At 41.8% G+C, this 22,659-nt stretch overlaps 1 protein-coding gene across 2 annotated transcripts in view; it reads right to left on the bottom strand.

The window, feature by feature from the left end:
- The window catches only part of CRYBG3 (crystallin beta-gamma domain containing 3), a 95,797-nt gene continuing 73,138 nt past the window's right edge, over positions 1–22,659 (bottom strand). The window contains exons 16-23 of one of the 2 annotated variants that reach the window (XR_010072875.1): positions 20,509–20,618; positions 19,863–19,989; positions 10,817–10,956; positions 7,274–7,397; positions 4,842–5,000; positions 4,080–4,239; positions 2,092–2,605; positions 1–1,604 (exon numbers count right to left, since the gene is read on the bottom strand). Coding sequence is in view for 1 of the 2 variants with exons in the window: in XM_063348713.1 (XP_063204783.1) it covers positions 2,517–2,605; positions 4,080–4,239; positions 4,842–5,000; positions 7,274–7,397; positions 10,817–10,956; positions 19,863–19,989; positions 20,509–20,618 (909 nt within the window). In the remaining variant the exon portion in view is untranslated. Of the gene's footprint in view, positions 2,606–4,079; positions 4,240–4,841; positions 5,001–7,273; positions 7,398–10,816; positions 10,957–19,862; positions 19,990–20,508; positions 20,619–22,659 lie in introns of both variants that reach the window. The other variant, XM_063348713.1, reaches the window with a different exon arrangement.

The following is a 22,659-nucleotide window of genomic DNA, read 5'->3' on the forward strand; positions in this document are numbered from 1 at the left end:
TCTGTGGATGGATGAAGTCACTCGTGACAACACGGGTGCTGTGGTATCCCCTTTTCCTCTGGATATATGCTTTGATGTGGAGGACATCTAAAGGTAGAGGTGGAGCAGGCTCCAGGACCTTGGGCAAAAACCAGTAACTTGTTTTCATTTGTGAAGTTCACCAGCAAGGACACCTTTTTGTTCTGTTTGTTTGCCCCGAGCGGAAAAAAAAGCTTCTCAGTAAAAGCTGTGCATGTTGTTTCCCAAAGGGGTAAGACTTTCCCCAAGAAAACCCCTTTCCTATTAGGCACTGCCACCTCTGGAATAAACAAACACTAAGTATTAAACCTCTGCCTCCCCCAGCGCCAATTTAAATGTGAAGGTAGCCCAAACCTGCAGCTGGATTCTGGATCTTCCGTGCTCCCTTGAGTGGGTTCTGAGGGGAGTAGTGCTGCTATTTTAATACTTGAACACCGATGTTTAATATGCAAACTAATGTAACAGCACAGGCAGGCATTCAGTGTAGTTATCCCTTTTTTGTTGATTTGAAAGGAAATATTTTACAGGAATTCACTTGACATTTGCTAAAAACTATTGTTGTAGTTCGTTTGTTTAAAAAGAAACCACCAAGCAAGAAGCTCCTCCTAAAAAAAGTTTTATACAATTAAAATACACATGCTTAGCATTTTACATTCAAGATCTCTTAAGTACAAAAGCCTGCTTGACTTTCCTATGTAACACTCCCATACCAAATACGATTTCGTCACTCGCGGTTTAAAAGACTGGAGCTTTTTACACAGGCTTTAAAAATTCCATATGGAAAGCAAGTCACATGTAGAATGCCTGATCTGCTGACTTACATAAGAAAACCTCAACAAGTGCTTTAGTTGGAAAAATATATACAAACGTTTGAAAATCTGTTACTTAAACAGCAGATTAATGATAAATTTAGAATGTAAAATAGCAAGTGCAAGTAGATAAGCTTGTTTTTTTTAAATAGTACTATATAGAACTCCATTTCATACAAAAATAGACATCCATATTTTTTATTTCTGTGGCAAACTTACTTACGGTTATGTGTTTTCATTTGTTTGGGGATGAATCCTGGTTGTATGCGCAACTGGAATAATTACAGCTTTTGGAAACTAAAACATCTGTCTTTAGCTAAACTAAACTCTTTAAATAGTTATAGAAATACATACCCTGAATATACAAATAAGCAAAAAAAAATAATTACATTTTCAATTATGCAGATTAATTCAGTGAGGCTGAAAAAAATCAAACGAAGTTACCAGTGATCTAAAGGACTTCTCTTCCACACCAGGTGTTCGCAGCCCTATAACTGTCTGCAGTTCCTTCTCTGCGTGTCGGTGTTGAGCGAGGAACGTGCTTTTCAGGCCTGCAGCAGCTTGGCTGGTATTTGGCCCTGTCTGTCTGAAGCGATGGCTGGTTTGCATAGTGCTGAATTTGAGGCAGCCACCGGCACGCCACGGTCTGGACCATTAGTCTAAGTCCTCATCCTTTGGGGCAAGATGTACGCGTTGCTGATGAGCCACAGTTAAGAGCAGCGCAGTTACGCTCTTCTTTTAACATTGAGCAAGCGTTGAAATGCAGGCCGCTAGCACCTTTGAAAATACATACTGTGGTGAATTATTTTCTGAAGGAAGACATGGTTTCAAAACCAAATTACATTGTATTAAATTAACCTATATACATCAAATAAAATACAGCTAGAGTTAAAATCATTACTGCTCTAAACGCAGATAGCCCTTGTAAAAGTCTAGCCTGACCCAGGACTCTGTTTTCTTTTGATACATGTACATATGGCTCCACCTTAAAGGTGACCTTCAGTCACAACTCACAATTTCATGGGTTGGAACCCATGGCCATGGGTCAGCAAAACCAGCTCCTGAATCTGGAAATTTGGTATTGTTAAAACAAGTGACAACAAAGGCCTACCAGGAACATTAGTGGGGCGAGAGTCAGGTGTTCTCTACTGCCCCATTTCACATGCTGAGCTGGTAATTCCAGTTCAAAGTTGATTTTATGAACAAAATAAATCGCATTTTAGCAAGAGATAGGATCTGAGCTTCAGGATGACTTGGAGCATACCCAGTTTGACTTGGGACATGAAAGTCCAACTCAACCTCTTTCAAGCTTGTTAGTGCATTCATTCTTCAGTGAGCTTCCATCAGTTTGAAAGGATGGGAATAGACAATGTTTCTAAAGAGCCTTTCCCATATTAGCTCCTGCAGGTCATATCCCACAAAATTTATGTCTGGTCTTTTGCATTTACTTTTAATACTTCAGATGAAAAGTAACAGCAACTTTCATAGGAGTGGCCTCTAAAGAATCAGCTTCCCTGCAGAAAGACATGAGATCGACTTCCCAGATTTGTGCATTCCCTTGGTATGAAGGGAAGTAGAGAGGAGTTGCTGCTTAAGGTTCCAGTGGTGCATGACTTCAGTAGTTGGCTTTTTTTCCCCTCTGCAGGCGTTAATAACCCACACAAGGTCCATCTGTGTGCTGGGTTTTCCTCACAAGATTTCAATATCCCATTTTTGTGAATGCTTGTCATCTATCGGCTGATTCATAATGATGTGATTCTTGTCATAATAATTTCCTCCTTTAAAAACAAAACAAAATAAAATCATGAAGGAAAAATTTTAAAAAGAAATGCTCAGAAAAGTCTATACACAATCTTTAAAAAGTGTGATTAAGTAGGAAAATTAATGGAAAAATAGAAATCCCACCAGGTAGGGGGCTGGTGTCTGCCCCTCTGCCTCTGCATGTCCGTCTCCTTCAAAAGGTCATTTGCCAGATCAGGCCCTGAGGAGGTCCCTTAGTCAGGAAGCAGGGTACACCACAGAGCGGAGTCCCCAGCTGTGCCGCTGTGCACAGAAACAGCACCTCGAAAGAGATTTTGCCTTTGGCAGATCCTGGGCTCCCGCTGTCCGCCTGGATTTTTCAGGCGCATATTGCTATAGTAGAAACACGCAGATTCACAGACCCACGTGAGATTATTTGGTGTAGCACATCCATTTCAACCACAATCTTAGGAAGTCCTTGAAATAAAATTTCTCTCCTTTGAATACACGTAGCATAGAATGACAGTGCATTTTTTATCACTATACTACAAATAAAAATCCACTACAAGACAGACATGTTCTAAAGATCTCTCAAGTGGTATCGCCACCCCAGCCTTCCGCACTATCTTTTGCAGTAACCTAGCACGGCTTTCTGATGCCGTAAGAGTTGCCCTCAGTATCACCAGTTGCATTTCATGGCTTTGTGGTAACTATTTATCAATTAGTAATGGTGGTTAAACTCCTTAGTTCTGGAAGCCAGGAATGCTCTACTAGTTGAGCATCACGGGGCTGAGAATCATTATGAGCAAGTGTCAGCTGCAGAGGTCGGATGTGTAAGGGCCAGCAGGACATTGAAAAGGCTGATGACTTCACCTGTGGGATGCGCAGTTACCCTGGTCTGGCTATCAATTAATTTACTTAGCCCTTTCATTTGAGAAGACAGCACCACAGAGCCCCCGGCCTCATAGCCAGCCACTGCAGTCACTGCCCCACTGCATTCCCCTAGGGATAAAACCCTAGCGCCAGCAGCAGGGCTTGAACGAATTTTGAGTGAGAAGGGACATCTTCCAGTGAGGTAGTTCTACCGTGATGGGTAATTAGCAGGACTAGGACTTGAGCAATGACAATTTTCACCACTGTGAAAACACTAGGAGTGAGCACTTCTCTCTTTTTGAGCCACACTTATTCTGTGGTTGCTTTTCCTTTACCATTTTGTCTTCTGTAACTTCCATTTCTTGCCATCGGCACTACTGAACTCCCTCAAGTAGAATAGTTGATCTGATCCAAATAAAGCTTTGGGATCAAAAGAGTAAGGTTCTCCCCTGCCCTGTTGTTTCTCATCCTACTGTCAAGCAACATAAACCTACCGGAAAAGACAGGATTCAGTATTTAACCTTAAATACGGGAAGAGCTAGAACACAGCAATTAGCCTCAATCAAAAAATGCACTTAGAACATGTGAGGGTTAGTTGTTTCTGCTTTGTTTTGTGTTGTGGTTTTTTTTTTTAAATACCTTTAATATCAAGCACCAGTTGGTCACTGAGGTATGAACTGATGGTTCCATCCTCATTGAGTCTCCACTTTTGCCTGTCCTTCCCATGTTCTGCCCAGAGCGCAACTTTGGCCCCAGGCACATCTCTGCCACCAATGACATCCAGGCAGGCGTTGTTAGCCTAAGGAACAAGAGGAGAAGTGAGATCCAGGCCACAGAGCCTCCGTTCTGTGTCCGCCTTGTTTCCATCCCAAGCACCAAGCATATTACAGTCATGGCGCTAGAGCCGGTAAGGCCTGGCAAGCAGGCTGGGAACAGATTATTCAGCAAGTGACCAGCTGCTTGCTCAAAGGTGGTGGTCTCTGTTACTTCAGGTGTTTCTGATGTTAAATACAAAAAGCTGTTTATATTTAATAACAGCCTGTCAAGGGCAGCATTAATACAAAATCACTTACAGCCTTTCTTCACGTGTTACTTTTCAGAGAAATTCTTAACTCTTTAGAGGTAATAAACTTGTGACTTTAGACAAAACCAGGCTCGTACTTCGGGGAACATCAGTCCCATTAGGCAGATGTGAAAAGCAGCCCAACCTGCCAAAGCAGACAGATCAAATCTGTCCTTACGTAGTCGGAGGAGGTAGGTTATAAGAGTTTTGGTTTAAGACGCATGGGAGAGGCCAAAAGCCATCCTGGCGTTAATGCTAGCCAACAGGAAAAGCAAGAAGTGAAGGTCAAAGGCCAGCAGGTGACACAACCCACCCACTTCCAGCATCTGGAAACTCACCTTGGATTTGAAGAGTCCACGACAGTAGTGCCAGATCTGGGTATTCTGGCCATTGTAGGGGGACGCGCACACCGATGTTGCTCTTATATCTGCCAGGCTTCCAGCCACTGTCAAATATTTACCCTGGGCTCGGTTCTTGACTCGGAGGTACACTGCTGGCTGAAATAGTGTGAAGGAAGATGGGTGTAACACAAAGATTGAGCAAGCTGACATGAGAATGCCTCCCCTCCATCTTTCATCAGTTTTCTAAAGTACACGTTCCATTTCCAGTGTCAGATGGGGCTGTTCAATAGTATTTTTCTTGGAAACAAATACGCATGTAAAGCAGCAGTAAGTGTTTTTCACGTGCAGACAGACAGCTGTAAACAGCAACGGCAGATAGTTTTTTAAAAAACCCCTGTATTTATGTCTATAGAACTAATTCCTGTGATATGCAAATATCTGTAGTTCAGCACATTTCACTCGCTCCATGGCCAGTAAATGGGCTGTACTCCACAGGCTTTTTATTCTCAGGACGCAAAACTTACCGAGTCACGTATCCAGCAACTTCAGCCCCCATTAACTGGAATATACGGCAGAGAGTTACACCATTGCTTTTGAACTTATGCGGAAAACAAGGTACTGGTTTGGCACCTCTGTTTACTCAGAAAATAAGGAGATTTTGTAGGGCTACTACAGGGGTCAAGCTTTTGCTCTGTTATTCACCGATTTTGGTGCAAATAAAGAGCAGTGAGTTATAAAGGGCAGCTCTGCTGGAACGCCAACTCAAGCAGTGGTTTTCTTCTGGGAGCTTTGAATCTCCTTTTTTCATATTAAAGCAAACCCTAAGGTACAGACAATAAAGCCTGTGTCCCACCAAGCATCCATAAACTAATGTGCATTAATATAGTGAACAGCTGGAAGGGTTCATACCATGGAAGTCATTAAGCAAAATTTTTGGGTCTCATTTTGCATGAGTTTCAAATGTTTCACTTTTTCTTGCACTACCTTTTACGCTGGCAGCCTTCTCTGTTTTTGTAATTTTTAATGGAGCCAGAAGGAACAAATACGAAGTGCAGGTTTGTCGAATTACTCCAGTCTCAAAAAAAAGAAACAAAAAGACCCTATACCCACAGAAACGTCAAGCACAGGTAGGCGACTGCACAAACACAAGGAAGCCCTCGGTTTGCAGGATTTAAAACAAAACAAAACCAAAACCATCACGCAAACCCCAAATGCCAAAATCCCAGCAAAGTAGCTGAAGTAGGCCGTATGACACTGCTCACTGTTGAGGTGTAAAAAAGGATGCTACCAAATACAAAAGCTCTTCAGATTGCTGGCTGAAGAGAGAATTCTGGTTTTAAGATCAGCCCAGGTAATTTTCATTATTATTTGCAGAAACAGAGCCAAAAAGGGATCCTTTGGTAGTTGCCACTTCCAAAGAAGTCCATGGAGCTGTCAACATCTTAGACTATCAAATCATTGTGAGGAAAGCAAAAAAATAAATGCTTTATTTTTTGGGGGTGGACACATGGGGCCGAGGACAGATGACACCAATAACGCATAACTAATGCTAAAGATGGTTATTTTTGTTCCCTGCAACAGTTCTGCAGTTGAATCTAGTATTTAAAAACAAATCAGCATTTGTCAGTAGGGGAAACAAGTCATTCTGTGAGAAGCAGAGCTAACAAAACCTCATTTCCAGTGGGGTTACTGCTCACATTCCCTGCCACTCTCCCCTCTCCCTTTTCCTGTCTGCCCAGACGCTGCCCTCCCGCAGCTGCAACACGTGCTTTGACTCCTTTGGAGCTTACCGTGTGCCACTGAGTACACCTGATGTGGCTTGGAAAGGCAGAGAAGCAGAATTGTACCTGCTTTTCCTTGACCGAGGGACATTTATCTCAGTCTTGCTTCTCTATTTACTTTTCACGGAGCTCCTAAGAACTCCGTGGTTTTGAGAGGAATCTTGGAGTGAGATTGAAATTGGCATTACTCGGGGTGAGGCAGAGAGGGAAAACCTGGTGGGACTCTATAAACTTGGCTTCTTTTGGAAATCCAGGCTACAGCACAATGAAATTTGTTCTTGTTTCCATTTATGTTAATTATGAAACAAGCCAATGTAGAATTGGTTTTCTCATTATTATCGTTAGATGGCAAAAATTTAAAAATAGAACATCTACAGAACATGCTAATGAGCCATTCAGAAAAACCAAACTTGGCTCTGAGAAACTAGGAATTACTTCCCTTTAGGAGCCTAATATAGATCTCAGTAACTGCCACTGGAGGAATTTTCTGCTTCACTAATCTTCCAGTAGGTCCTTCTGGCTGTCATCATTTGGCCTGATTTAAGGAGTACAATGCACGCCATTATACTTAGTGGTACAGCTGATACTTGTGCACTAATCCCTGTCCGAAATAAAAAAGAAAAACGTCCTCATACACTGTTACTCTACCTGCTTCACAGGACGAAGGGAGCCGATTACTTTCCAGCCAGTGTGTTCATTCCAGTTTGAAATCTCACTGGGCTCCAGCAGAATCTGCTTTCCTAAAAAATTACATCCCTCGTATGCAATCCACCTGGATACAGAAAACAGAACATGAAAAGACTACACATTAACCACAGCAGAACAAAACTACAAGACTACAGGCTTGTGCTCAGGACTGCGCTCCTGAAAGCCCCCAAACCTCTGCACAGTAGCGCTAATATCAAGCCTCTATTGCCACGCTGCAAAATGCCAGCCATTTCAGTGGTTTAACTGTTTTCTGTCTAAACTAAGACGTGTTTTCTGTTTGTCTGTCTGAAACTTGTAAATTCCACAACCCCCACAACTCTCTTCTCCCCACCCCCTCCCATTTTCTCCCACAAATAGGAGAGCCTCTGCATGAACCCAGATGGGAATAATGCAGGTTTCAGTGGGCATGCATTAGGAAACTACAAAGCCACGCACCAGACTGCACTACTTGCAGCTTCGCCTGGTTGTACGTATTAATTACGAGAGGATATTGTCCAATGTTTTCTTTTGTTACAGTGAATGCTTTTTATAGTTATTCCACTTCTCTGAAAACACATACACAACATTTAATCCAAAACCTATACATTGCTGTGACAGACTTTCCTGTAGTGAATCCACGTGAGCCATGGCCATGGGTGAATCCTTTAATACCGAGTTAAAATGCTGGCACATACAGATCCCTTGTTATCTAAGCAACTGTGTTGCTGCTTACAAAGGCAGCCTCAGGATCACAGATCAGTTTTGTTTATATCAATAGGACATTGTTGTGCAGACACTGAAGCCCAAACGCTTGACTCATTAACCCATCTGAACACAAAGCAAATACTGGCTGCCCCACATTACCTGTTTTACAGGTCAGCTGCCAAGAACATGAGGGATGGCTGCACTCTAAATCAGTGAGAAAACAGCCACAAAGAGTGCTCACAGCACCTGTCATTTCCCCACCGCACCTAATTTGGAGAAACTGACAGCCAGCCTTGCTCAAGACTCCATGGAGGCTAAAGTGTGCCAACTGTGAACTACCTTGTAATGAGGCTGTATCACTGTTTCTTCAAATTAAGTCCCATACCTCCTGACTAACAGGTATGCAGAGCAGCCTGGCCGCTGCTGTGTGTTCCTTACACTTCTGACACACTCCTGACTTTTCACTGAGAATTAACCGTTAATGTTTTTCTCAGAGCATCAAACGCTCTCATTTGAAATGCAGTTTCAAAGCAGACATTTATAGGAAACAGAGAGGTGAAAGACTGTTACAGTAATAACCCTGTGAAGCCAGGTTGGGCTTCTGGCACCCAGCGACACTTTCAGCTCTCAGGCAGACCAGCAGCCTCCGCTGTACCAACGTTCCCACACCCTGGAGTGCCCCAGCCCCCTTTGCCAAGCCACAGTCTGGGCTGGTGCCATTTCTGACTGAGGTGGTCAGTTGGCTCAGGAAGGATCCTTGTACCTAAGCCTGGCAGCAAGATACCATTGGTATGTTTACATAAATCTTTGTCATTTGTCTAAAGCTGACAGCAGGTTTTGGGGCAAGGAGCCAAAAAACCTCTGAATTGACCTTCCTGAAACTTTTGATCACAGATGAGTCAAACAAATCCTGTAGGACAACCCACAGACTTATCATCACCTGCCACTCTCAGCGTTTAGCCTACCATCTGCAGTGTGGGATGGGGACAGGCTGTGGAGGTCTGTTTCATAGGGAGCATCACAAGGAGCTCAGAGAAAGACCAGCCGTTCTGCCCCAACCCTTCCCAGAGACGGGGAACCAGCTAACCTGGCTGGGGTACTCGGAAATGAACAGGAAGACGGGGAAGGGGCTGGACTGTTGCATTCACTCTCCCGTGCTTTTCTACTGTATGCTCCCAAAAGCATCACCCTTCCTTTACAGCCAACTGTAAAGGCTTTTTCATGGGCAAAGTGATCTAATTTCCAGTTTCACGCCCTGATGAGAGGGCAGAAAGCTCATAAAGAGACGTTCCCCAACAGGACACACTTTAGACTGTAACACCTCCACAGAGGTAGGAAGATTTACACACTCCCACCATAAATAAGTCAGATGTTCCTCCCAGAAAAGGCCTTTCCTTCTCCGAACTAGCACAGATCACGGGCAATGAGCATACGCTGTTCTCAGCCTCAAACGGCAGCTGCTTGCCACTCTCACCCGGGGCTCCTCAAGACAACAGCAGCAGATGATCGCTCGCTCTGTATCTTTTCAGCAAAAAGTGGCACAGACGCTGGGGACTAGAATTTATAGTGAATAGGCAAAGCTCCGTGAGGAAGCTTACATTCGCTATGGGCCCACAGCTAAAGTCAGTCGCCACTGACTGCTCTTAAAGAAAGGGAGGTTCAATCCTTAACCAGCCTCTCAAGAAAACGCTTGTGTAACATTCCTGAAAGAAAACAGTCCACAGTACTCTGGAGCATTAGCTACGTTAGGCTTCGCCTTTGTACCAACCTCAAGGAATCAGAGGAGTGCCCAGCAGCTTTATCACAGACATGCATAGAAGGGTTTTAACTTGTAGGTGGTAACAGATTAGATGCGTTTGAAAAATTAATTGTAAACACAACAGAGATATACCTAAGCCGTGAACAGTCTACACTAACTCCTCATCCAATTAGTTCAAATCTTGTGTGGATTTGCGCCATCCCATAAGATCTCTCAAGAAAATTACAGCCTTGTCTAAGTGAAAAAGGTATGGAAAAAGTTAAAAATAAACACAGGAAATTGTGTGTCGCATTAGGAGAACAGCAGTTTCCAGTCAGTCTCACTTGCAGGATGAGACTCTGCAAGTTATTTGTTGCTGCTGTGGACGTGGAGGCTGAAAACCTGGCCCAGACAGAATACTTGGGAGCTTCTCCAAAAGGTGAAAGGGGAAGACACAGAAGAGGTTAGAAGGTCACTTCTGCAGAGGTAAAACGGTTTTCACAGAAGACCTTGGGTGTGTATTCACATTCACGGAGGAGGGTTAAACTAATAACAGAAGCAAATTACTGTTCCAGCTGTCAGATCCGCCCTGAGCTTCCCTCAGAAGTTGCTGCCTCTTTGGCAGCCAATCAGCACATCAAGCTTCACTGAACCACTGCAGTGGTTTCTGTTAAATCACTGCACTTTATAGCTGGTATTTTACAGCCAGTTATTAAAGGCACTCCGAGTTTACTCTACCTGTCTTTGTAAGTCAGCAGTCAAGACTTATTTACTTTTGGTTCCTGGCTTGAACAACAGGCTCTATTGTTCATTACTGTATAGGAATAAAACGATGATTCTTACAGGGGAAATACAACCTCTGCCCAGAACTTTTGTTCATTTTGGGTCCTGATTCAAAAAGTAAGTCTACCATTCAACCACATTTTTGTACTTTATATTGTCTCAAAATAAAAGTTAGAATGTAAAACTCATCCTATGAAAAAAGCAGTTATTGGGAGAAAATGTGCTCAGTATTAGCTCCTATAATGCAGAACTGAGAGGAATATTTCTTCCATACTTACAATCCACTTCTCACCCATACAGACTGAGTGTAAAAATGAAGGTCCTCATTCAAAACAGAATTGACGGGTTCAGTGAAGTGCAACTCTCTGCCCTTGCAGCATTCCAGAGCAAACAGACTGATGGAGGGCTCAGCAAAAACCTGGGTGGGGGGAGGGGAGAAAAAAAAGCAAAGTTTTACTAGCAATAGTCTAGCTTCAGTTGTTAGACATGATGCACACATTTACCCACTTCAGTTTAATTTCCACATGCTTTTACGTTAGATCATGCTCCGTCAGCAAATGTAACAGCAAGGGAAAAAAAAAATATGTACATCCACCAAAGCAGCACACAGAGCAGAAACATACTGGATTTATCAGTGGCTTTGTCATCAGAGTATAGTGCCCCACTGACACAGTGAGTCGTTTCGAGATGCAGAAGGGCCTGTGTTTGCATTTGAAAAATCTCTTTTTGATCTGATTTGTATCATCAGGGCCTTAATTCCTTTTCATAAATCCAGTTTATTAATGGAACAAGTTACAGCAGTAGTTTTCAGATCCACAGCTTGCATCTAAAGTAGTGAGTCAAACCACAAGTCTGTTGTCCATAGACTTCAGTTAGCAGTGGTTCGCTGGAAAAGTCCTAGGGATGTACAAGTTGGAAAAGCTTAAAAACATCAGAACTAAAAAGTTCTCAATGTTTTCAACAGACATTCCTATTTTTTTTTCTGACAATGTTGAAGAAATAGTGTAATTAGTAACACCCTCAATCTCATGTAGCATTGAAATATTTTTCACTTAATGTCCTTTTCTACAGTTGAGAGATTGCCTATGAAAGCAAATAAAAAGATCAGTTTACATGAAAATGTGGTACAGCTGTGAGATCAGCAGAAAAGCATAAAGGAAACAGATTTCAGTACAGAAAGTCTGTGCCTTTGTACAAGGAACACTCGTACAGCTTTTCAGTATTTTTAACCTAAAACCATGAGGGAAGTATCGTAACCAAAATCATAAGCACTTGTAATTTATATCTTGATGCAGCTGGTAAAGGAAGGGGGAATAGGTCTGAATAACTGCTTCAATTAGCAGCCTCTCCAGGGAAGTTAACTTGTTCTTAGGAGATGCTACCCTGAGATAGCTGGCCCAGGCAAAAGGTAGGATTTCTTTTGCAGCAAAGACGTGGCCTCAGGTGGAATGAATGAAACAAAATTTTTAATTAAAGTTGACACAGGTACTGAGTAATTAAGAGAACTTAACTTTCATGTTTGAAGAGGCACATGTATTGTAGTGAAGTGTCTCTGAAGAGCTCAGTGGTGATTCAGAACTTACAAATGTACCGGCACTGACTCAGCGCACTCGGTATGTAGCTGGTTGTTCAAATCCTGCCTCAGAGAAATTGCTTTCCTCTGCTGACCAGTGCAGGGACAATGTAAGTCATGCAACATGGCATGGACAGGGAATTTGCTGGGACATTTTGCCTGGGATCATCCACATGGAGAGATTTTTAAAGCCCACTCACTTCTCAAAAACTATAATGTTAAAAACCAGAAAAAAATTAAAACCCATACTGTTTTTATTTTGGATTGGCAGCTCTTCCCACCCACCTTCTGCTGGATAAGATGGGTCAAATTGACAGCCTGCATTTAAAGGCTTAGTTTGAAAACTAGATCAGCAGACCTAGTGCAGGCAGCTGCTTCTCGGGTTGCTTTGCTCAGCAACGCTGTATCATCACACTCCAGTTTGCAAGAGCCTACTCCCTTGGCACTGGCTTTCACCTGAGCGGAGACCAGAAGCCATATCCAGAACAAGTCCAACAGGGAAAATTTTCACAAGTGCATCAGTAAGCATGGGAAACACCATTTGGCATCCTTGTTGCTAGACATTGTTACCAAAGCCTAGAATTTATCCTCCTGTTGCAATATTCACTATGTTAAGAGACACAGATGCTGTACTAGATGGACAAGTCACCTGATCCAGCATATCCATTTATACACCAAGAATCAGAACAGCAAATTGGTGGAGTCAATTAAAATTACTCTAGCTCTCATGTGGTTGAGACTGTTTGACCTTAATGGGCCTGAGAAAGCCCCGGATGATTGCCCAGAGCCCCAGCCTGTCAGCACACAGCAGACGTTTCATCTACGACACACAAACACAATCAATCACAAGGACCGATCTCACCTCTCCAGTGAGACCTCAGCAGGACCCCACTGATCTTGGCACAGATGTAAAGCACAGAAAAATAAAACATGCTGCTGCCTCAAGCACTGAAGCTCTCATATTTCCATAACCATATATAGAGCAATGAGCTGATTACTCACTTTACATATACCATTTTAAACCAACAGCTGGCAGCAGTGACTTGGCCTGGCTTTTTTCTCTGATTTTGTTTTAATAGCTCCATGGAAACTACCAAAAGTAAAAAACAAGGTTTTGAGGCTGTGCTGTTACACTTACTACAGAGGCATCTTGCTCCCACCCTTCCTCGCACTTTCACTCATTTTCAGGCTGAAGAGTCATCACTGATAGAGAAGCGTGAGACTGACAGGGTCAGCTTTCTTCACCAAGGCCCAATCCTGACAGGCCAGGGAGGAACGGGGCTCTCTGAGAGCCAGAGGAAGTGCAACCCGGCAGAGATTACAAGAGGGGACAACCTCAAATCGTGGGGTTGCTTTAGGTGGACCCCAGCCCTGATTTGAAAAGGTAAGCTGAAGACATCTTCATTTACCCACGATTGGCAAGTCATTGCCATATCTAGGTCAGGATTACCTTAGCTTCCTTTCAGAGTTATTTCAAGGAAAATACCTGAAATGCCATCCTTACGGGAAAGTTTGCCAATTGCAAGAATGACAAAGCACTAAAGAATTACTCGGCCTGATCTTTGTGCGCTAAGGAACTAATTGCCTTGCTTAAACCAGCACCGATAAAAGTTTCAAGAGGTTTTGCTTGTCCTGTTTTTTAATGCCAGTGTCCAGGGAGAAACGTGAAGAGATTTAATATGTTCAAGAGGCTGGTGATTAAGGAAGGCTATATTTACATAACATTTCAAGATATAAGCAGCCTTGTGAACTGTTAAATATAGTGATACTCTTTACTTAACAGGTGTGGTAGTCTATGCCTAATGCAGCACCTGATGCCATGAAAATGACACAGCCTTTTTCCCTCCCCTCGGTGTGATTTCAGAGGCTGAAAGGTAAACCATAGAAATCAACATACTAAAAACCTTTTGCACAGTTCAACTTGGCTCAGACATTCCCCTCAAACACCTTCAACCTTTTTTTAAGGGCAAGAAGCTGTGCACAACAAATCTTTCACAATTCAGACCAGAATTTTATACTTCACCAATTCAGAAAAAATGCAGTGCTAGCCTGATGTGTTTGATATTAAACAAAGACCAGTGCAAGATGTGCTTCCTTTCAAATGCCTTTTGTTTGCAGTGCAAGGCTTAGGTGCTTGACCCACTGAAAAGCAATAGCTTGCAGACACAAAGCAGCTAACCAAAAGGTGCTACAACTGAAAACCAAATATACAAGTGAACTTGCACACATGCTTATAACAAAAACAAGTATAATTTTAGCTGTAACACACAGATAATTTTTCATTATGAATTTTGTTAAAATTGTACTAATAAAGCCCTTTTGAGAAGGGCTCACCCCAAAACACCCTTCCTCACACCTTTTTTTGCAAACTTAGATTTTGCAAACTTTGATGGGAAAGCTTAATAAAGCCAAAGAAAGAAATCCACCGGGCCAGATTAAAGTATGACTGTAACCCACTCATGGCAAGGGTTGGTACACTTCCCCACTTTGCGTCCCTGCTGACCTGTTGCTATGCAAACAGCATTTGCCAGAGCCTTAACTGGAGGAGCCTCCACAGCTGTATTACAACATCCTTGGAAAGATCTTTACTCTTCAGTCTTGGATAACTCATCATTTACAACTTTCTGATTTTACTATAGCTGCGCTTGCCTGGCTACTCCCTTCAGTGTGGGAAGGATGCCTAGCTGAGGGAGAGGAACACAGTGCTGGACAACATTAACACCCACGGTCCAGCCCCAGCTACACAAAATGACTCATTGCCCAGCTCTGGGAAACACCGATTCATTTTTGTGCCTGATTTCATTATTTGCCTCACAGGAATTCTGGGGAGATCGGGTAACACCTGTATTTAACATAGAAAAGATAACCAATATAGAAATACAGGAACTATCACGATTGATCAGAGGAAGAGTAAGGACTGCCTCAAAAGAAAAGAAAAAAAAAAAAAGGTGAAAAAGCGTTGCCCAACCTACAACCCAGAACTCATTTTTGTTTTCAGAAATTATGAGACTGGTTTAACTTTAGGGCTGAAGTTAACATTTTAGAAGGAAAACTAACTGCTCACTGCAACAATCCTGAATACTCTTGTCCATGTAAGTCACACCAAATACTACAGGAGTTTGACAAAACAACGTGCCTAAGAAAAAGCAGCACTGGAGCTGAACTCCCCTTTGTAAGAACATCTTGTAAGGGTTTCTATCCCTGAAGATTAACCTCTTCAAGCAACAAACATTGGGCAAAAGTCCCAATAAGCAACCATGGCACTATAAATGGCCCAGCTGACTTCACCTGCTCTCTTGCCACCAGGCGAGCAGCCCATGCTTCCCTTTTCATGAATTCATGGCACTGCAAAAGGCAAGTCCTTGCTGATGCAGGCATGGAAACCTGCACCTCTGTAGCAAATGCAACAGCCCTTAACCTGTGCTATAATCTTACCTGCCTGCAGACTGGCTATTACCAACAATACCAACAAACTCCCATCAATGAGCATTTCTTAAAGAGGGGTTTGGGATTTTAAGATCAAAGGAGGCAATGAGAGGCAAGTTAACATTAGTTCCAGTGTTCCTACCACTACTAAATAGCTGCATACCCTTCTAATGTTAAATGGGCTTCCAAAGTGTGTAACTGCCTGTTCGCTTAAAGAAATACGTTCCTGTGAGCATATTTTCCCCACCTATAACATGAAAAAGTCTCATTGGTCTTTCAGAAGCATTCCCCATCTCGGAAGGGAAGAGGCCATGTAACACATGGCTATTCAATATGCAATCTAGATTAATACATGGGTATTGCAATACTATTTTTCTTCCCAGAATACCGAAAACAAAGGATGTCATCTCATTATCAAGGTGCTTTGTTCCTTCTTTGTATCCTCTCATGAAACCATAGCTTTTTCTAAACGCTTCCAGAAGGACAAAATAGTCCAGTCTGAATTTGAGCAAAAGGGAACAGCAGGGGAAAAAATACAGGTCTCCTAAAGATTTAGCTTGAGTATTATATGCCTCGGAGAATAAGCCAAGATGGGAAAGAGATTCCTGGAAAAAAGGCAGCACCTTCCCCACTCTCCTTATGAACATACCTAACTTTTGATTTGCGACTTTCCAAACAGTAGAGGAAACTGGTTACAAAGATCTGCTTAATTCCTCTATGACAGCAATGTATATTAAATGGGGAAATAACCAAAGTGGAACCATGTTAATTCAAATTTCTAGAGAAATGGGGGAGTGTGTGCAGAGGGGGTGGAAACAGCATGCCATACTTACATGATGACAAGTTCACTTTTCAGCAAAGAACCCATAAAACATGCCTCCAAGAGTTAAAGGTTAGAATAAAAACTAGCCAATGTAAAATACTGTCATCACAGTGAAGAAATCAGACCACTGCTAGTCTAAGCCTGTTTTCTTATCCAAATTAATTTTTTGTTGCTCTGAAAGTTTTGAGGTTTTTTTCTATTTAAATTGGGCCAACGCAGTCGTTTAGAATGAGATTTTTTTATTTTGTTATGTAATTAAGCTCTTAAACAAGCAAACTGTATTTCTGGCAATTTTCAAACTAAAACCTCAAAAGTTTACTTTCCTAAAAAAAATTCCTTATTTTTTTCTTTAAAAACATTTGCTACATTCGCTTGCATCAAAGCTGAATTTTCCAGAGAACAAACTATTCCCTCAAAGCCTTTCATTATCTTCAACTGGTTGATCTATTAAAAAACCAAAAAACCAAAAAAAACCAAAATCACAAAAAATCCAAACAGTCGAGGCTTTGCAGAAGTTCTTAGCCATTTCATATAGATTAAAGCGTTACTACTGTTACCTCTCTCAGTCACAAAAATCCCACTGCCACCTTGCAGTGTTGTCCCACCAGGTCACAAAAGCACACCCATGCCGTGAAAGAGTACTACAAGTACCTAACTTCAGTCCTCAAATTCTCCTTCCAAAATGGAGAGCCAGAAATCTTGTGGCAGCTAATAACACCCAAAGAGCCCCTCAAAACTGTTACAGATTTTAAGTGAAAACTCAAAGTTACACTGAAGGTACTGCTCCATGCAATAGCAAAAACACTACTAGATGCTTCTTTCAGTTACCAAACAGATAGGAGCAGAAAGGGCAACTTGATTCAGGGTCAGACGCAGAAATCCATGTGGATGCCCAGCCAAGCTGCACACCCTACAGGTCACCGGCCTGTGCTGACTGCTGTGTTTCACAGCTACTTTGGAGTTAGCCCCACACAAAGAAATCTATATTCTTACACACATCCTACAGATAAAGGCCCAGAGTTGGGACTTCACTCAGCTGTACAGTATCAAGGTAACATACAGTTAATAATCATTACAATCTTGCATACACAGAATCTTGAATACCCAGATCCCGTGTCCCCGTTTCCTCCAGCAGATTTGTTCTCCTACCTCAAAGGACTGGCTGAAACAATCTACTTCTAAAATACATAGCTGGACCACACCTACACAAGTCAATGAACTTGGACTGTTTTCAAAGGCTGATAATGAGCTAGTTCTTTGTACTACTAAAAGCATTTTTTTTTTCCCCCTCTGCCAGTGCCACACACGGGCCTCTACTTCTAGTCAACATCTGTGATGCAGAAACCTCACACAGTGAAGCAATACATGGCTCCCCCGGCGTGAGAGTCCTTCCAACAGTTACACTTGCAGAAAATACATCTCACTTACAGGAGAACTGGAGACAATGCACGTTTGGGGCTTGGTGTCGGGGTTAAACATTCTCCCTCTTACATGTGAGCTATCAAGATACCTTAGGTCTGAAATTGGGCTGGTATTTAAAGCTGAACAATGGAAGGGGTTCCCAATGTCACAATTGAATTGAGTAAAGCTCTACAACAATTCCACTTGGGAATACGCTTGCTGGTCTCTTGAATGAGCTAACAGAAATATCTTGTAATAAAAAGGGCTCTGTTCCAACAACAGAGCATTGCGGACAATGCACAGAATTAACTACGGCTGTTTTCTGACCACTGACCAAACTTACTGCTGCGTGCTTAACATCACATCTGTACTACACAATGCCTCTGAGCACTGTCCTGTGCAACTAGCGTACACAATGTGTTAGGGGCTGATGAGGGCATTTCTATTTGTAAAACAGGTGTGGTTCAATAGCATTTTATGCTGTTTATTGCCTCGATTTTGTGAAATACAAGGGCTCCTATTTGCAAGGGAGGAACTGAACTAAGAGGTGCAAGCCACTTACAAAGTACAGGAAGACGTGCGTAAGCTTCCCACACACAGCCTGCTAAACACACTTCTCCCAGGGCTTGGCCCTCAGTAATCAAGGGCTGCCAGTATCTTCCTACTATGCCAAACTGCATAGTTACTTCCCTATGAGAGTACAGCTGGGGGGATTTGGATGAGACCTACCATTTCATGTCAAAACTCCGCTCTGATTTAGCAGAGCAAAGTCCAAAAGCCTAACGCAAAAAGAGATCTTTAAACTGAAAACCAGGCGGGAAGCTACAGCTCCACTCAAGTCACTGCATCTATGTAACATGGTGAAGAGGCCAGCTCAAACTCAAGTTGTACATCCTTCCCAGCATGCCCGTGGCTTCAGGTGTTTGGGGTTTTTTGTTGTTGTTTGTTTTTAAATATCTGTTCAGAAATAGCAAAAATAGCAAAAAGGACTTTAATACTTGACAAGTGAATTGAGTAACCTTTAAAGTCTGGTTTCCCAAGAGTTACATTGAAGGGCACACACCACATAGACTGAGTTTGTGTTCTGTGATCAGGGAAGGAGGAAGAGTTTTGGAGAAGTTGGTCAGTGCTAGAGAGGAGTGGGCAGAGCAGCCACTTGCTTCTCTTTTACTGACAGCGTTACAGCCAGCTAATCTTTTATATTCTCACCCTGGAGCATACTGAGATTCAGAACAAAGGCCCAGACAGGACAGCAAGACTCTAGAGGCATATGTCCTCTGTGCAGGATTACAAGAGGATCCAAAAAGCTGTATCTACCTTGTACGGGATATTAGAACGCATTCCTGTCCAATCTCCTGACCATCGAGGACCTCGTTATCTCACCTTACTGCTACAATAGGCCACCTGACTGCCAGTTGTGTGCTTGGGTAGTACAACCAACATGACCTGAAAGTTACACGAAGACTATACGCATGTGCAATAAGTGCTTGTCCTGCATCTCAGAAGTCACCAAGAGAGAGGATGGCCACATGAGCTTTGGACTGGACTATCTCACGTGTCATACACACAGGCCACATGCATGGTATATTATACCACTTTATTGACCCACGATTTGAGATGCCATTAGGAGGTGAAAGTCGTTTTTATATTTCTGTAAAACAGTTCATAAATTAAACAGATAATGGCAGGTATATGCTACCTTGTAAGTTCAGTTTTCATGTCTTCTGTGTGTACTTTGCTTTAAGACTGAACCTTGGCTGTAAGCCTAATAAAAGAAGTCTTACGCTTGACAAAATCAATGTCTCACTGTGTACTACGCTTGCTGAGCTGTACTGTAAAGACCAGTCAGAAAAATGCCAATCAATGCAACTTGTACAGAAGAGAGCAACTTTGAGCCCAGAACACCCAAGAGCATGTGCCTACAAGTGACCACATGCATGCATGCAGCCAGGCTTGCTCCTAACCCAAAAAATCCCATAAGCCAAGAAAACAAACTTCACTGTTTTCCCCGAGTGGGAGTTTGTTTAGTGCAAGCACTTGCTTCAGACATCTGACTAGGAAAAGAGTTCCAAAACGTTATTTTTTTTAATAAACTCCTTACATATTGAATAGGCTTGAGGGATTTGATTGTAGCAGTCGGGCAGCCACAGGAACTGAGGTCAACGTAGAGGCCTTCTTCCAGCACACAGTGATTGTCAGTGATTTCCCCTTGGTAATACAGGAGCCAACTGCAAGAATAACATAACAAAAAAGATTAGCTGCTCTAGCTGCTTATTAACAGTAAGGTTTTTCTCAAGATTTAATATTTGCTAAGGAAGTAAGGAATAAAAAAAATCTGTTTGTTCTTGTTAAGCTTAAAGGTAAGGTGACTTGAAAGACTACACCACAAAGCAACCAAAGCAGCAAAAATCAAATCTTGTGGTACAGAAGTCTCAGTTCCAGAGTCAAATGACACAAGTGGAATGCAGACACTTCTACTGTACCAATTTCTCAAAATCTGGAATAAATTCTAACTGGAGTTAAAAAAAGAATCACAGTAACTGTGCAAATTTCCCACAGGGAAAGCAAAATGCACAGTACCCAAACCAATGACAGGACAAGTTACTGAGATGCATTGCAAAACAAAGGGTCTAAGACATGATGGAATATGATGGGCATGTGTTATGCAATTTCACCTGTGTGAAATTTAGTAGCGTTTAAAAAACTTTTCATATTACTTAAAATGGTGGCATGTAAAACAGACTTACCATCCCCGAAGAACCTTAAAAGAACATGGTATGAATGATGTAAAATCAGAAACTTCTGCTGTGAAATCTATACATGCTCCTTGGAAATGTGTATTACTGAAAGCTTTGAGCTACAAGAACAAAACAAAACACAACCAATGACTAGGAAGAAAATGAACGCATTATCATTAATGTAAACAGAGATAGCTGTGCTCTTAGAGAAGTACCCATTCAATTCACAAAGATACAATAAAAAGAATGAATTCTCATTTAAGGAATCTTTTACATTTCTACAACTGCTATATTTTTAGAAAGATCAAGTGTTTTATTGTCTCTGGGTCTCGTACAGGATGCTTCCCAGTGATGCTAAGACAGTGGTATCAAGCATAAGTTTAACTGCAGCAGCAGAGGGCACAGAGAAAAAGAGATGGCTAGGACTGAGGATGTTATCTTCCACCCAAAGTACTCTTGAACTGCAGCTAACTCTTGCTACAGCTCAGCAATCCAGCGTTCAAAACAGGACGGGGAAGCGTTGGTCAAAAAATACTGTTGACAAAGTGCCTGGGAATCCTCTGTGACCACAGTGATTGCAGGTAGTTTCTCATCTAAGAACTAGCAGGAAAATATCTGAGGAAACTGTGTACAGCCAGGTGGATGGCATCATGAACTTCTGAAGTTCAGCTAAGCTTTTTTTACATGTCGTGGTGAAGAACTTTGAGCCACCACATTGAACCATACCCTACCAGTAAGATGTGATCAATTCACCCTGAAAAAACAATAAGGTTGAAAATGTTGTAGTAAAAGAAAAAAAATAAGAAAGTAAGGGAAAAAATAGTATGATATAGCCTATGATCTATAGCAAAGTCGCCCAGAATTCTGTACCCTTGGGCTGCCACTGTGTAACTGAGGTAAATTTCACTTTAAGGCCTGAAAGAAAGACTGGAAAAGAATGAAAAGTTTAACTGTATCAAGAGAACAGCTCATATTCTGTAATGGAAGAAAAACATGATGGCTGTTGCAAGAGCTACCTCCCCCTTCATGCCCCCAAATTGGCCTAGCTTCCTGCCAAAGAAAAGAAATCAAATGCTTTTGCCAGTACAGAACAAGAAGGCCAAACACAAGTATCAGCAAATGATTTTATGGAAAACTCAGACTATGTTTTTAAAAGAAATTAATATGTTTCCTGTTAGAAAGAACAAGGAAGGCTTAACCTAGCCTTGCACACTGTAACTGCAAATTGAAGAACACAAATCAGCTACAATGTAATAATAAAGTATAACTGATTTTTCTGTAAATATAATTGCACTGCTATTTCACAAAGCATCTATTTAAGTTACAATTACATAGTGTTTTCTACCCACTTATCTCAAAGTTCTTTACAAAACAACATATATATACACTCTTTCCCTCATAGGCCAGCTGCTACTCAAGGCTTTCAGAAAAGATCTGTAACTCATTTTCATACAGAATTTATCTAATAATGAATTAAGGTTTTAATTTGACAAAAGCTGGGGTGAAATACTGAGTCCTCAGTGAAAACATTGCATATCTGCAATTAGTCTCACACTGCAGCTATCTCTACTTTGTCAGGGCTTGACGTTACTATATGAGGTTTCACTTCCTAATAAGTGAACAAACAGCATGTTAAAATACAAGTTATCACAGCAATCATCTCTGCTTCCTTAATCATCTGTACAAGTCAGCTGCTATTGAAAGAGACTATTGAAAGAGACTTTGTTCTTGCTGGACAAAACCAAGTTTTATTTTTTTAATGAATAAAGTGAATGGCTTTTTAGAGTTGGTGATTTCAGGCATTCTTACATTATATGTACTTTGTTTATTAGGGAAAGGAGGAATAGGTCAGAGGAGTTACTGAGAGATTTAAGAAAATTTAGTTGCTTTTCAATTTCCGATGAGCAACTAAAAACAGAAATGAAAAAAAGACAATCTTGCAGACAGTGAAAATAGTTCCCTTAGCTCAGACATATGTTTATTAAAGGTAGGAGAATGTATAATAATTCAAAATAACTGGTGTATGGCTTATACAAGGGCCAAACATTAAGCTGCTTAAGGATTTTCCAGCTCATACGCACCATGCTTTGAAGTTCCAGACTAAGAGACTGTTCCAACTAAGAGATTGTTCCATACATGGAAACTTTTATTTTACTCTGA

Source organism: Chroicocephalus ridibundus, chromosome 1 (genome assembly GCF_963924245.1).
Source record: "Chroicocephalus ridibundus chromosome 1, bChrRid1.1, whole genome shotgun sequence".
NCBI classification, from domain to species: domain Eukaryota; kingdom Metazoa; phylum Chordata; class Aves; order Charadriiformes; family Laridae; genus Chroicocephalus; species Chroicocephalus ridibundus.